The sequence below is a fragment of the Puntigrus tetrazona genome, chromosome 1 (assembly GCF_018831695.1).
Source record: "Puntigrus tetrazona isolate hp1 chromosome 1, ASM1883169v1, whole genome shotgun sequence".
NCBI lineage: Eukaryota > Metazoa > Chordata > Actinopteri > Cypriniformes > Cyprinidae > Puntigrus > Puntigrus tetrazona.
Genome location: NC_056699.1, coordinates 12,927,677 through 12,944,048, shown reverse-complemented (window position 1 = coordinate 12,944,048; position 16,372 = coordinate 12,927,677). Strand labels below are relative to the sequence as shown.

General features: G+C 36.0%; 1 protein-coding gene across 2 annotated transcripts; it reads left to right on the top strand.

Moving 5' to 3' along the window:
* Nucleotides 1–631: 631 nt before the first annotated feature.
* On the top strand, nt 632–14,933 carry tapt1b (transmembrane anterior posterior transformation 1b). 2 transcript variants are annotated; one of them, XM_043243687.1, is made up of 15 exons: nt 632–851; nt 3,129–3,259; nt 3,820–3,938; nt 4,160–4,192; nt 5,402–5,564; nt 5,640–5,775; nt 6,013–6,110; nt 6,235–6,304; nt 6,411–6,491; nt 6,579–6,688; nt 10,620–10,679; nt 10,848–10,916; nt 11,174–11,250; nt 12,156–12,322; nt 12,415–14,933. In XM_043243687.1, the coding sequence occupies exons 1-15, from the start codon at nt 662–664 to the stop codon at nt 12,645–12,647; spliced, it is 1,737 nt and encodes a 578-aa protein (XP_043099622.1). In that variant the 5' UTR covers nt 632–661; the 3' UTR covers nt 12,648–14,933. The 2 variants fall into 2 exon arrangements, with proteins under 2 accessions (XP_043099622.1, XP_043099631.1); XM_043243696.1 differs by lacking the exon at nt 4,160–4,192 and having other exon boundaries at nt 633–851.
* The last annotated feature ends 1,439 nt before the right edge of the window (nt 14,934–16,372 follow it).

Here is a 16,372-nt window from a genome sequence, read left to right as displayed (position 1 = left end):
CACAGAGTGATTTTCATTGTTATAATCTAATTAATTAAATAAATAAATAAATCGCAAAGCTATAGGTCTAAAATAATATCTGGATCTTTTTCTCCCTCTAGTGGCCAAAGAAACGTGGTTCAAATTCACTGGATGAGAATTCTTCTAAAAATTTTAATTCTGTTATTAATTTATTCATCCCTATGATGTTCCTCTGTAAAACGTTTACAACTATATTTTGTTAAAAAAAAACAGTATTGGTGACCACTGACCTACAAAAACAAACAAAAATACATTTCTCAAAAGAAAGTCACATGAGGGTGAATAAAAGATAATAAACCACCTAATTAAAATTTTTCGGTGTACCTCACTTTTAATTTTATAAGATTATTTTATTATGTTATGTATTATACTATTAAATTATGTATTGCCGGATGATGAATGTTGCTTTTCTGTTCTGGCTGTTTCGATCAGCTGTGTTTTCACATAATCCGTAGCCTAGTAGCCTAGGCCTACCTCTAAAACACACCCTATCCATATTTTAATGTTTCTATATTTCTTAACGATTCTGTCACCTAAAAGGTGACGCTTGCGCGTGTACGTTTACCAGCTGCATTATGGGAATTGTAGTCATGTTTCGTGACGTATGCAGTGACGCCTGAATGTTGTGTCTGCGGGGAAGATGGCGGACTCAGTAGCGACTGGTCTTGCGGACGAAAACGAGACTGAAAATGAGGATAATGAGAGGGAGAAACGACTCTTCGGCGGTGTCAAAAAGACGGAGAAACAAGCCGCTGCGTCAGACCTTACAGAAACTCTGGGGTTTTACGAGAGGAAGGCGAAATGCAAGGAGAGGAAGAGCAATGTGTCAGGTAAGAGTGACAGACAGCGGCTCCGTGCGCTGCAAACACTGTTTTTAACCCAAGCGAGCTGTCTAGAAAGCATGTATGGGCATCATAACAAACACGTTATGCTGGTCTTGGTTTGCGTTGTTTGATATAAACGTTATAACGCGCCGAAATACCGTCTAGTTAGGCGGGCGGCTCACTGTCGGGCTCATTTAACACCGACACACACAGAGCTCAATGTGTCAATACTGTCTGGAGCATCATCAGTCACTAGAGCTTATTTATCTTTAACAAGATCAGATTCAGTTTAGCATCTCTCGGTTTATTTAAGGTACCAAAAATACCAGTGTGGCTCATGTGACACATTCAGCCTCTTGTATAATGAGACTAACTTTAGACGCGTGAGGATCAAGACAGCTGATCAGGTGGGAAGATGTAAATAAAGACCAGAGCAGCATCAGCTTCTTTCCCGAAGTTATCACCGTCATTATCCCTTTGCCTTGGCATTTATTCAACAAATTAAGTGATATTAAATCCAACAGTAATTTAATGAAGGATAAAGCTGGTGTGCCATGGATCTGTTTACACGGAGTTGCTTAGAAACAGTAACTGTAATTGCTAACATTGTGTAATGCAATAATTACAGATAATGTTGAACATATCATATATATCATATAACAAATCACTGGTATGTTAATGACTTATTAATGCAGTTTAGTATAGCCTAAAGCTGGGTACTGGGTAAAAAAAGTGGGTTACACTTTATGCTATGTGTTTATTTTATGTTAAGTAAAATAAAATACATTAGGTGCAGTGTACATATAGTATTCATGTTGTATTGTAGAACACTTTTGCCGCTGTTCGGGTAGCAAACAATAAAGGTTATGGACAGGTTTTATGGTGTAGTTAGGTTAGGAGTCAACAGTGTAATTATAGATATGCCTAAAAACCCCTGGGACTTCTGAGGGAACTGCAGGCCGGGGTGTTGTGAATAAATACAAAATCTGATATTTATTTTACATTTTACATTATATAATTAAGTAAATAATAGAAGAAAATTTATATCAAAAAATGTTTTGTTGCTTACTTGCGTTTCATGTGACCATAAAAATGTTATAATATCTCTAGCAATATTTAAATAGTGTATTATATATAATATATGCAACCAATGGCCTCTTTTCTCTGTTTGTTTTACCTTTGTTCATCGGATGATACGTTTATTCACTTTGTCATACAACCCAGATATAAGACACTTATACACACAGGAGAAGCTGCTATCTCTTCAGATCTCTCACTCTCTGTTTGTTTTCCCATGTAGTGTCAAGTTTACCCTTCTCTGTTAAAAATAGAAAGTAATGTGTGTGTTGGCCACAGAACTCATTCACAGTATGTGCTGTTCATCTGGCTTGCCCTTATCACGGCACATTTGGCCTTAGGTCAACATAAACGTGCCCTAAAACAGTCCAGTACTTTCTGTTCTGCTTAGATGGAACATTTATGTGACTGATTTGCTGTGCTGTAAATCAAGTGTGTTGCCGGTGTATACTATCACACAACAGCTGTGTTCCTAGTCAAAGCTTTTGGTGTTGTTTTTAATATTATAAACATAATGCTTAGAAAATGTGCTTATTTGGCCTTTGTGAGAAGATTGCTTAAATTAGTTTTTAGGTTTATACAGTGATGTGGAAAATCTGGAATTTTAAATGATCTTTAAAGTTTAAAATTTGTCAAATAAAGAATGATTAATTATTTGAATGAACAACTACAATTCTACAAATAAAACTTTTTGCATTATTGCAGATTGTAAAATACAAGTGTCATTTAATACAATTATTTTGCTCGTACAATAAAAACATGAATACTAAATAAATATTCAGTTAAAACAGAGGTTAAAACTAAGTTTTTTTGCTTGCTTTAATTAGCTATTTATCTTAAATTAAGGTGTCTTATATTGGAAAACTAAATGCTAAAATGTTAAATAAGTATTTAGTTCAGTAGTTTCAAAGGAGGAGGCTTCTGAAACCCTCTTTAGGTTACCGCTGTGACTCTCTGTATTTTATAATGGTGCGTGTTTATTTGCTGTGTGCATAGGAAAGAAATGAACAGCAGTTAATGCTGGTACACTTGTTTATTCAACCTCTTTTTCACACACACACACACACACACACACACACACACACACACACACACACAAGCTTCTATCCTTTATATGTCTGTGTTTACAGAATAGTGCTAAATCATGAGTAAAATGGTTTCATTGTGTTGGACAACACATTCATGTGTGTGTTTATTTGTGTGCAGATCTCTCTCTTGTGAGGTTTATTAGTGCTGAGTTGACTAGAGGATATTTTCTGGAACACAATGAGGCCAAATACACTGAGCGGAGAGAGAGGGTCTATACCTGCCTGCGTATTCCAAAAGAACTGGAGAAGGTACCAAACACAAGTCTTCTGTACAGTATCTTTTATTTGCATTAAACCTGATTTATCTGCCACCAGACATAAATGCAAAAATAATGATGCCTGTGTGCATGCGCTGGTTTTTGTGGATTATGGGGACACAAATTTGTTTCATGACATTATAATAAGACATGATAGGGCAATAGCACATACAGTTTTTACAGTATAAAAAACATTATGCCTCATGAACCACAAATACCAACGTGTGTGTGTTTGTGTCAGGGTTCTGAAATGGAAAGTTCATCCAATAATAAAACCCAATTGTCCCAGATATACTCTATAAATTTCTTTCTTCTGTAAATCATAAAATAAAATATTTTGAAGAATGTTGGTAACCCAACAGATGCTGGTAGCCATTGACTTGCATCATATGTAATAAAAAAAAAAATACTAAAGAAGTGAATGGCTGCCGGCAGTTATGTTACCAATAGCAAGTTTTGTCTACTACTTTTATTAAACGTAATGTTTTTAGTCATTTTGGAGCCTTTGAAGTAAGTTGTACCACATCACTGATCTGTCTTTTTCCTCTCTAGCTGATGATGTTTGGGTTTTTCCTGTGCCTGGACGTGTTTCTGTACGTGTTCACTCTGCTGCCTCTCAGAGTGCTGCTGGCCCTGATCAGACTGCTGACACTGCCCTGCTGCGGACTCAGGTAATACACACGCAGAACTCAGGACACGTGGAGGAATATTTCCAAAAGTAATACTTTCATAATATTCTGATAATCTAACAGGTTAAAAATGTCTGAGCTGTCCAACTTTTTCTTTCAGTGTTATTACATAGAAACACTGAACACTTACACACACACGTAAGTCCAAAATGATTGTGCATATAGGTGTAGCTGCTGTTCACTACATATTTTTCTGCCTGCAGGGCTAGTATATGCCCCTACTGCAAAAAGAGCAGGTATGCAGAAAATAAATGACGGCAGCTGCTTTAAGCACAAACACCCTCGCTGGTATGATGGCAGCAGCTCAAACACACATACACAAACACACAGACACACACTAGGCTTTAGTTGCCATAGCTGTCTAATTTTGCCCTGTTGTGCTTTTAATTTCACTCTGAAGTACTAAAATCATCTGAGATTGTTCCCAGAATTCTCCTGTTTTTCTTTGTGTTCGGGGTGTACTTGCGTGATCGGTCACAGGATGGCAGTGTGGTTCAATAAGTAAATGCTGTGATAGAGAAACAATACTTAATGCAATATAATAATACAGTGTATCGTAATAAGCATCTGATAATGAAACTTCAGTAAATTTCATTCAGTGCATGCATTTCAGTACCTAATGATAATTATAAACAAAGAAGCCAATGAGTAAATACATAATAATACGTAACTACATAATAATAAAATATTATATATAATTTTTTTTTTTATGTAAACCCTTTCTAATGCTCCAAAGATTTGGTGCTTATTATTAAAACTGCCAGTTTATTTTTTTGTTAAAACCATGACAATAGTAAATTTAAAATTACATAATTTATTTAAAAATAGAAATGTTTTGTAACATTGTATCAGGTTATGCAAAAATACCACTGCACATGCTCTACCCACTGGGCACTTCGACATAATCTAATCTGCATTTCTTGGCAGATGTTTCTGTGCAAATAGCTGTCTAAATCAATTTCTTGAGCCTGTAAATGTAAAGCTTGTTATATTATTCTTGTCAGTAATCCAAAAACAGTGGATTACCGCTTTTAGACTTTCTAATGGCATCTTGTGATTTCAGCATATTTATGTAAATAACCATAACCATAAATAACTTGTAACGGAAGAGAGAATAATTACTCTTTGTAAATAGTTGAATTAGATTTAAATTACTTAAAGTAACCGTTTCAGTTCAAATATACTATTTCAATGCTATGTGTGTGGGCACATTTACACTTCTGATCTTCCCCAACACAAATCATGTGTTTAGCATGATGCATGTACCACTGAGTGTGTGATGCAAGATCACTGTGTGTGGAAGAAGATAGAACTAATAGAAGAACTGCTTTGTGATTTATAATCAGTTACTCTTCCATTGTTTAATGTCTGTGGAGCCAATTTTACTTGAACATGTTTTTCTCATTTATCTGTGTGTCTCTGTCTGTGTGTGTGTGTGTGTGCAGTGGATCTCGTATCTTGCAACCTGCTCAGGTGTGTGATGTTCTGAAGGGTTTCATCATGGTTCTGTGTTATTTCATGATGCATTATGTGGATTACTCCATGATGTACCACCTGATTCGGGGTCAGTCTGTCATAAAACTCTACATCATCTACAACATGCTGGAGGTAAAGTATCACAACAGTTGTATCGGTTGTTATTATATTAGCAGCAGTAGAATAAACACTCTGTTTCTCCTCTAGGTGGCAGATCGTTTGTTTTCATCTTTCGGTCAGGATATTCTGGATGCTTTGTACTGGACTGCCACTGAACCAAAAGAGAGAAAAAGAGCTCATATAGGAGTCATCCCACATTTTTTCATGGCAGTTCTTTATGTCTGTATCCTTCACTCTTGCTTTGTTTCAAATGCCAGATACTCATATCGGGATATAGGTAACAATAATTTTGTATAGATTAAAAAAAATGACATATTCATACTAATAATTTAAACAAATACACATTTTTTGCACATATTTAATATAAAGTGTGAGTAAAATAAATGAAAATGGTGATAAAATGCTTATTAATTTTTCATTATTTATTAACTTTATTAACTTTCCTTAATTAATAATCCAGTTCTACATGCCATTCTGATTATGGTTCAGGCCACCACTCTGAACGTGGCTTTCAATTCACACAACAAGTCACTGCTCACCATTATGATGTCTAATAATGTGAGTACTACCTTAACATTGTTTATTTGGTTAAATTACATTAATTACACTACAAATTACTTTCACACTAGGCCTTCTTTTGTGGAGTTTATATTCATGCATGTGGCTTTTTCTTTCTGTATAGTTTGTTGAGATCAAAGGAAGCGTATTCAAGAAATTTGAGAAAAATAACCTCTTCCAAATGTCCAACAGTGGTAAGTCCATATATATATTTAGTGAGAGAGTTCATGAAAACATCTCAAATTGTCACTGATGAAATGTCTCACTCATTGTCTCCCCTTTCTGTCTTTCTCACTATAGACATCAAGGAACGATTTACAAACTACACTCTCCTACTAATCGTCTGTCTCAGAAATATGGAGCAGTTTTCCTGGAATCCAGGTATCCAGTTAACAACTGACTCATTTCCGAGTTTGTGCAAAACACGTCACATTGATGAGTGTATTAATCACTGTTTATTGGTTATAGATCATCTATGGGTACTGTTTCCTGATGTTTGTATGGTGATCGCCTCAGAGATTGCAGTGGATGTTGTCAAACATGCCTTCATCACAAAGTTTAATGACATTACAGCAGACGTGAGTTCAAATTATTGTTGTATTTTTGTAGATACAATATTCAAGTAACTCCCAAAATAATGTTTTGTACCAGTATTATTAAATGAACCAAAATGTAGACTATTTGTAGTTACGTAATGTACACTGCCGATCAAATGTGTGGCGTATTGATCACAAATATAGCAAAGAATTTAATATGGTTAACTACTGTGTGTTGTATAATATTATTTATATATATATATATATATATATATATATATATATATATATATATATATATATATATATATATATATAATACTTCATAGTATTAAATTAAATAACAAAACCTAAAATTTAAAAATACACACTACTTTCTTTCTGAGCTATATGGTTTTGGTTAAGATATTGAGAAAAGTGCATAAACTGAAAAATGAAATCCTGTAACTTGAATGTAGTAGTGATTATGGGCTTGGTTTAAAGGGTTTAGTGTTTGTAAGCTATACTTTATGCTATTGAAATGACAAGACACTAATATATGTAGAGTAAACTAAGGAAAAACAGCTTGAGAACAATGACATGACCTATTTAAACCAAAGGGGTTCCCCATTCTGCCCTGTTCTTTGTCTAAAAAGGAAAAAAAACTGTCCCAGTCAAGAGGAAGTCTTTACAAAGAGAGACAGGTTTCCTTTGGGAGTGTGTCTGAAAATCAGCACCGCTCTCAGTGTCTTGGATAACCCTGACAGATCCACTGACCCAAATCTATCAGCAGTGGAACTCTCTTTAGCAGTGGGGATGGTTTCACACATTCTGTCCAGTACAGGGCACCTCTCTTTTGACATACTCATGAGATGAAAGATAAGTGACACTACAAACAAAACTGTCCTTAGATATGGTTCTAGAAGAGACCAAAGAATGAGGAAAATAGGGGCAGAGCAGGCAAAATACTCTGTGGATGGGGGGTAGAGAGATATGTAATGACAGAAAGAGGAGTGTAGTTACTGGCAGGGATTAGAGACAGATCTGCTTAGTTTAGGCAGGAAGATTAGTGTCACAGCACCCACAAGCACACATCTCTCTCTCGAACAGTAGCTTTCCTAGAGGTGGATGCTAGAAGTCGTTTTTTTTTTACCATTTACCAATTTATCATTTTCAATATATATCAATGTTTCAGTATTTTTTTAATAATGGGTGATTGAATGTGATTTAACTTTTTTTTTTACAATAGTGTTTAATGTTGTTTGAGCATAAACAATATCTGCAAAGTAGTGATGCTGAATATTGTCTTTTAAAATGATGGCAGTTTAATGCCTCCAAATATGGCTGGTAGGGACTACAATGTGCTTTTTCCTGGGTTGGTGACATCACAAACCCTATAAATGTGCGTACTCTGCTCCTGGGAAAACGCAACAAAGGGGGCGAGGCATGTTGCTCCTCAGAGAAGAGGAAGAGTTGTTCCCATGCTGTCAAAACTAGAGATCTTCTGATGATTCTGATGAATTCACAAGATTCCTGAAGAACAAGAATCCTGTCCAGTCTTTAATCCTGTTCCTTGCGTTCTCTGCTCTGCATCTCTCTCTCATTCGGATCATCCGCTCCATCAATGAACTGTGTTCCAATGAGACACCTTGTTTATAGACTGACACTCATTTTTTACAGCTATGAGAAGCATTAAACATGGACATGCAAGCTGTTGCCGCTGTAGTGAGCAATACTTGCTGGCAAATATTTCTACCATTACAAAAATGACAGATTGCTAAAAACCTGTGTCAAATGCCATGCTTGGTACACGGGTCTATTGTGCATCTTTGTGACACGTTAATGCTTAGATGCTATAGCTCCACAGAAAAGCACAGCTCTAGATGAACAGGGTGCATCAAGCATGGGCCGGGGAGCCCTTTGCGATGCTGTCCAGGGCAGGAGGATAGTCCCTGAGAAGTGGAGACTACATTTTAACAAGTGGATATGATATTGAACATTTTCAAAGCACTGATCTTTTAGCTTCTGCAGAGAACACACTTTATGTACTTTTATTCTCCCTCAAGAGTACAGTCAACTCTAAGTATGCGTTCTTACCTTTGAAATTTGCAAGTGCAAGATCAGGGAGAAAAAACTAAATCCGTTCTGTAGGGCTGTACCTTCTGTCACAGGTGGGGGGCTCAATCTGGCACTCCAGCACAGATTTGTGGAATTTGCATGTCTTTTCTACAAGAGCATTTAGATGGTGGCCACGCTTATATGCTTAAAATGTATGTAGCCACTATAACTGCTTTTCATGACGAAATTGATAATCGTCTGGTAACAATGCTTTGGTGATCACTCCAAAAGAGCCAGCCACAAGAGATGCTATTTTTGCAGTTACTATGTCTTGCATTCGCATAGTGTGTTTATTTTAAGCACTCTAGACTCTTTAAAAGAGCTTTTTGTGTGCTTTGGCATGCATACTAAAGGCCAGTCTGTTTTAAAGCTGAGACTTTTTCACTGGATTGTTAATGTGATAGCTCCATCTTACAACTCTCAAAGCTCTGAATGTCCTTCAGGGGATTGAGCCCACTCCACACAAGTTATGGCTTCCTCTTGGGCATGGGCAAGTGGACTGGAGGTCGTCTGCTTAGCAGCTGGATGGGTTCTGCTGAATACTTTTCCCAGATTTTAAAATCTGCTTGTTTCGTTGCTATCATTTTGACTACTGTTAGTAGTCAAAGAGAGCTAGCTTTTCTTTGGCCGAGGTTTATGTCTAAATCTGTTCTTTCACACATTTGCTTCATTTCTAGAGCCTTTGAGTTTTTTTGACCATATAGCTATCTGATGGTGAAAAGACCAGGTGAAAAAGCCCTTCGAAATATATTTTTACATTTTAAATTTGATTGCCCGAACCACTTTGAGGTGGTCTGGGATACATTCCAGACAAAACTGGACAAAAACTGCAAATTGGACTCCTCCCAAAATGTAAAAAAAAACCAAAATCTATGTGAGAGCATGTTACAGGTTATGCTAATTAAACCGGGTCTCATAAATATCACTATTATAAATACACTATAAGACCAGTGGGGCTGCTGTCACTGTTCTTTACTTGTAGATGTGTGGTGCTACTGATGCTTGTGCGATATGTATGTAAGGATGAGTATTATCTAGCTGGAATGTCTTCCCTCTATTTGCTGAATGTTGAGTGTGACCTTTGCATCTCCGTATTGTCAGCTAGTGATGCAATGTTGAGTAAAACCAATATCCAATATTGTTCCCTCATCTCAGGAAACTGAGGTTATGCTAGAATTGAAATGTTTTTAAATCTTAAAATAATAATAAATAATAGTTAATAATAAGTTATGAGAAACGGTTCCTGAGCACCAAATAAAGATTAAAAATTTAATTCAGCTTTGTCATCTCGGGAATAATCAACATGTTAAAATATATTAAAATAGCAGTTATTTTGAACTATACTAATATTTACTGTATTTTCACATAAATGCAGCTTTAGTAAACATTAAAAAAAAAATTAATGGCCATTGATTTGAATTCATTCACAAAAGAATTAGACTTAGGAAATATTTTTGCTGCTAAACTTTAATTAAGAGACTATTAAAAGCAACGAGACAGGGAAGTATTGTGAATCTATTTATCCTGCAACAGCCAATGGCTAAAGAACATGGTTATGCAAACTTTGTCAATCTATCAGTTAGCCAGGGCTCAGATAGCGGTGAAAAGATTATTTATTATAAGATAAGTGTTTTTTGCACCACCATGTGAGTTTACAATCTCAATTAAATGCCATGAACTGAAAGGGCCAGGAGCACAAACGTACAGAGCAGTCTGAGTACACATTACATGAATGGCTCTCTTTAATTAATTATTCGAAAAAGACTCTTGTATACTTTTTTGATGTAATCGTTTTAATGAATCTTTCAGTACATTTTGAAGTTTAATATTGGACTCTTGAATTACTGAACTCATCATTTCTTGTGTCTGTGTGCAGGTCTATAGTGAATACAGAGCGAGCTTGGCATTTGATCTGGTCAGCAGCAGACAGAAGAATGTAAGTGCATGCACATTTGATCATATCAGAAGTGCTTTTGAAGCAAGAATCAATAAAAAAAAACAATAATCGTCTGAACGTGTATGTCAAATTATGTATCAAAGAGATTTATGTAAAGTTCAGCAAACAGCTCGTCTCTTGTTTTATTAATTTGCGTGTGTTTTCCAGGCATACACAGACTACAGTGACAGTGTGTCCAGGAGAATGGGTTTCATTCCTCTTCCTCTTGCTTTACTGGTAACTTATTTGATAATAATCACAATACTAAATCTATCATAGAGTACAAAGTAAAAGCTGTTTGCAGCAATTTGTCAATTTGCTCTGCTGCATTATTGTTTTATAACACTGAAAGTGACTCTGTTAGACTGACAGCTGACATTTACATTAGCTTTAATGTAGCTTCATTTTTCTAAACTTCTAAAGTCATTTAGCATGAAGGAAATGTACTGTGTAATGTGATATTACAATATACTCCTGTAATATGTGATTGACAGTTGATCAGGGTGGTGACCAGCTCAGTGAAGATCCAGGGCTCTCTGTCTATTGTTTGTGTTGTGCTCTTCTATTTGGGGTAGGTTCACATTTTTTACACAATAACCTTCTTGGTTGCTTATCAGCATGTCTATTATTAACATATTAGCTGCTTATTAATACATATTCTGCATGACCATATTCTACATCCCTAATCCTACACAATACCTAAAAACTACTAACTATTAAAAATTAGCTAATTAGGAGTATGAGGCAAAAGATTAAAAAAAAAAATTGTTTCTAACTTTTTTTTAAATTTTCACTATGATCTTTTAATTCGCTGGGCTAGATTACAATAATTAAAAATGACAGTAAAGGCATTTATAATGTTACAATTAATTTCTATTTCTGATAATTAGTCCTTCAAACTAAGCAGCACAACCATGTCCAACTGGGATATTAAAGGAAAACTCCACATTTTTTGGAAATAGGCTCATTCTCCGACTCCCCCTGGCAGAATGACAGTAGTTCCTAGTCATATAAGCCTAGAAAACCACAACTTTTCATTATCCGTTGGGCTTTTTAACAGGAAGTAACTACAGAAGTGTCAAGTTTTGAATAGTTTAAATCGTTTTAAACTCTTTGGTCTAATCAGATTCAATGATCTATGCTGAGCTATGCTAAAAGTGCCAGACCAGCTGAATGGATTCAAAACCAGTAAAACTCAACTTTTTAACTCTGGAGGAGTTGGAGAATGAGTGTTCCTTTAATGCTACAGGGTTTTTTTGTTGAGTGCTAAAGTAATGGCTGCAGAAAATTCAACTTTGCTATGACAGGAATGAATTCCATTGAAAAAAAAAAAACAGCTAATGCATCAATATTTTGCTGTTTTTTCAACTGAACATGAGAAACCTTTTGCCCAAAATTAAGTGATCCTAAAATTTTACCAGGGGCGAATGTTATCTGAAAGTTTTGCTGAGCCTGTGTTTGTGTGTGTTTATTCAGTATGATCACCCTGAAGGTGCTGAACAGCATTGTGCTATTGGGAAAATCCTGTATGTATGTGAAAGAGGCAAATATGGAGGAGAAGCTGTTTCAGAATCCCCCCTCTGCAGCTCCCAGCAGAGTGTCCAGCAGAGCCCACCGCACCAAACACACACGCGAGCCACCAGGTAACACACACATAGTAGAGAGAACCCTGATAATAGTTTGCCGTGTCAAGTTTTCCTTCTCACTAACCTGCTGTGTCCATACCCCTCTGAAGGTGAGCCAGCGGAGGAGGACATGTCTGCCTCAGTCACCACTCAACCCACCCAAAGGGATGAATGTCCCGCCCCTCAGATCCCCACCAGCGAATCAGATCAGTTCCTCACTACACCAGATGAATCCGAAGAGAAAAGCCTTATTCAGGACGATACCGAACTTAAACACAGGGCGCCCAAAAAAGACTTGCTGGAGATTGACCGCTTTACTATCTGTGGTAACCGAATCGACTGACACTAACGCCTACCATCAAGTTTAAGAGTGACGCCAGGCACTCTGCCCGCCCTCTCTGCCAGCTTGATTCGTTTGACATTTGAACCTGAGCTCCTTGGAACGGGACTGCAAGAAACTGCAGGATATTTATTATTAAGTGATGCACCTAATTTATTTAAGACTTATAAACAGACAATCGCACCGACACACACACACACACACACAGTTTTTAAGCGATTGGAGTCCACCCAGTGACGTTTCCAAGCTTTTAAAAGGTTCAAGATCACCAGCGGAGGTCACCTTTGGACGGCAGGAAAGATTTTGGTCTGATGGTCATGTACTTAACCTTTCAAAGGGGGCATTCAGTTATGGCAAAAAGAGAACGGGATGAATTATATTCCTAAAGTACATAGATTCCATTTATTAGTGGAAAAATAGTGGGGTTCAAATAATCACAAAATGTAATATACAAAAATTCATAACTGTTTTTTTTTTTCATTCATAATTTTTCTATTTAAAAATGTCCCTTCTCCTCAAAATACTTTTAATTTGAAATATTACCGTGTTCCTTGTCAGTCAATACTGAAATGTAATTACAGGTGTGTTCCACGGGTTTTGTTTTTGTGTTTTTGAATGAATGCAGACCGCAGGCAGAAATAGCGTATCACTATTTTATTTATTTATATTTTTAAGAGAGTTGCTCATTTCAGTTTATGTGCAGGGTTTCCTGTGACAAAAAAAAATAGTGTTTTGCATCCTTTGAGGTAATGACCTTTTAAAAGGCTGTTGTGATACTGTGATGAAACGCATGCTTGTGGATTGAGTGAAGTGCTTTACAAGTCAGCGTCTGAATTAAAGGATCATACATTTTTACAACATGGTCGCATGGAACCAGAAAATTGAAGCATAATATCATAAATGAAGCTAAATTGAAGCAGTGAAACATTTCCCTTTAAGGATAAAACTTTTTTGGTTTTTTTTTTCCCCGCAAGCTCTTGGCATCTTATTGTACCAAGAGCAGCGTATTAGATGAACAATCGTCCACTGGTGCTGATGTTGGGAGCAGATGAGAAATAATCGATTGCCAACATTCCAAAAGTCAGAATCTTGACCAAAGCAAAGTAGGATATACAACCTTTTGCTAATATCTAAGGTGTATTTTAAAGAAAAAAAGGGCCTGTTGACCCCAAGTATACAGTTTTTGCAAGTCAGTAAGCATCAGAATCCAGTAATGTGAGCTAATAACAGTGAGCTTCATAATAACCTACTTATCAGTTGACAGTGACATTTGTGAAAGCCTGTGATTAGTCATAATGCATCATGTGTAGTACTATAGAAATTATTGGAATGCTTTTTCATCATAGACAATAATGTTTTATACATTTGCTTTACATAACGGACCACACTGTCTTAAAAAGTATTTTTTGTGATGCACTAACATTTCTTAGTACTACAGGAGATTAGAATTTAAGTTGTTTTTCTCTCAGTAATGACAACATGTTTTGTATTTCTGTTTCTGTTTTTTTATTTTGGACTGATTTTGGAATTTGTCTTTGCTGTATTACAAATGTATGGCTGTGATTGCTTTGCTTTGTAATATCATTAAGATACACTCAGTCAGCATGTCGACAGCCGTCATATTGAGTAAGGTGCTCCGTTTTTTCACAAAAGGTTGATTTAATTTATCGTTTCATAACTTGTAAATTGAAAATATCAACTATGCCAAGGAATTGTTTACCCAGTTATCAAACTAATGCAAACTCTGAATCACACTTTTTTCAAAACCTCCTCAGAAGCTTTCTCTTGACTTAAACTGCCAAAATGATGCTTTTTTTTTTGCATTTTAAACATTGAAGTTAGAAATACTCCTTGTTTTTGAAAGTAAAAGATGCTCGGTTTTGTTTTCGGTGTAACTGCCTGTGCATTCCCAAAGGTTCGGTCTCCTTTAGACTCTTGAAATAAGGCTGAAGCTGAACTGCACTGGATATGGATCGCTACTATGATTTTGCTTGACAGAACTCGCTTCCACTTATTTGGAAAAGCAAAAGAAAAAAAAATTCAACCATCCCAAGTTCTTTCAATACTGCTGGACTTCACTACCGTTTTGTTCTCACTGGTCAATATCATGTTGTTGTTTTTGGTGTTTTTTTTTTGTACCGAGATCGGCTCCAAGGTTCTTACAACTTGTTTTTCCTGTAGAAACTGAAGAGGAATGACAATGTCCAATCCCTTGTATGGGATGTTTTAGAGACAGAAATGGGGAGAGGAATCAGGGCGTTATGTTAATTAAAGTTTTGTTGTTTTGTACCTTTCTTGTTGTTGTTGTTGTTTGTCTAGAGTGGTGCAGAGTAATCTACATTTGTAGAGAGGGGGCCAAAATGGCAAGATTTTGGCTATTTTTAATGGCTATTTTTGTCTATTAATCTTATTTGGTCTATTAGTAATCTTTGTTGCATTACGTGCCAATGGTGACCATTCAAAAAAAGGGACAAAGCACTTTTTTTACTTTTACTTTGTTGTACTTTAAATTGGAGGATCAGGGTAAATTGTACTTCTTATGTCTTCTGAGAAAGGCATTTATGCAGCTTATGAAGTCCAGTGCTAAATGGAAAAGGACGATCATTAAACAAAGTGAGAAGAATTTACACATGCTGTTCAAAAGTTTACATCCCCTTAATGCACTGTGTTGCCTTCTTGAGTGCCAGTAATTGTTTTCACCTGTAAAAGTTATTATAGTTGTCCATGAGATCCTCTGTTGTCAAAATCGTGATGCCACTTTTGGGTTAAAATATGCAAAAGATGGTAGAAAAATGTGAAAGAATATAAGAAAAGTGGAGGATTTTTCTGAAGAACAGCAGGCAGATGAACTTCTCACAAATAAACAATGGACTCATGAGCAACTATAAAATCAATGTCTTGGAGCATCCAGGAAATTACATATTTTTTCATATTAAAGTGCTCATTCCAACTACAGATTGCTTTCACAACAAAGCTTTGATTCACCTGGAAAAGAAACGCAGAACCTAACATTTACACTTTTCACGTTTCACTATGTCTTTTTAAAAGTATTTTCGATACTGCTGAATATTATTTTATAGTCCGAAAAAAATGTAGGTTACATTTGTGGAGCAGTCGTGATCCTAACGGACATTAGACGAACCGTCCATCACATTCTGGTCTGAGTGGTAGCGAACGCATGAGGTGATGTAGTTGTCAAGGACCGAATTAAATCCATCCTCTGTGACCCCAGGCCATAAATAGTTGCCTAAAGATTATGTAACACTAAACTGATCAGTGCTAAAACCATAGAGATCTAAACACTAAACCGATTGAGATTTTGACTTGGACTGGGTGTAAAATTAGATCACAAAATGAATGAATACATCTATCAGACGCGTCTATTTAAAGCTGGATTAGAAATTTCAAACACGCCGTACAAAATCTCTAGAAGGTTCCCTACTGCTGAGTCGAAGTACAGTGGAGTTCAAAATGTCTTTTAAAAAGTCTTGCTGGGTTTTTTTTAGAACGTTTCTATAATTACTATTTAGTTTACTCACTGTTTGCTTTCATAACAGTAAGCACTCATGCTTGAATGAGCGAAACATACTGTCAAATTGCCTTATGAATTATATATATATATATATATATATATATATATATATATATATATATGTGTGTGTGTGTGTGTGTGTGTGTGTGTATATATATATATATATATGTGTGTGTGTGTGTGTGTGTGTGTGTGT

Bases quoted from the DNA above. Each gene is read 5' to 3' on its own strand.
- tapt1b (XM_043243687.1), top strand. From the start codon at position 662: ATGGCGGACTCAGTAGCGACTGGTCTTGCGGACGAAAACGAGACTGAA. The intron at 852-3,128 runs GTAAGAGTGACA...ATTTGTGTGCAG, and splicing joins GAGGAAGAGCAATGTGTCAG to ATCTCTCTCTTGTGAGGTTT. The intron at 3,939-4,159 runs GTAATACACACG...TTCTGCCTGCAG, and splicing joins CTGCCCTGCTGCGGACTCAG to GGCTAGTATATGCCCCTACT.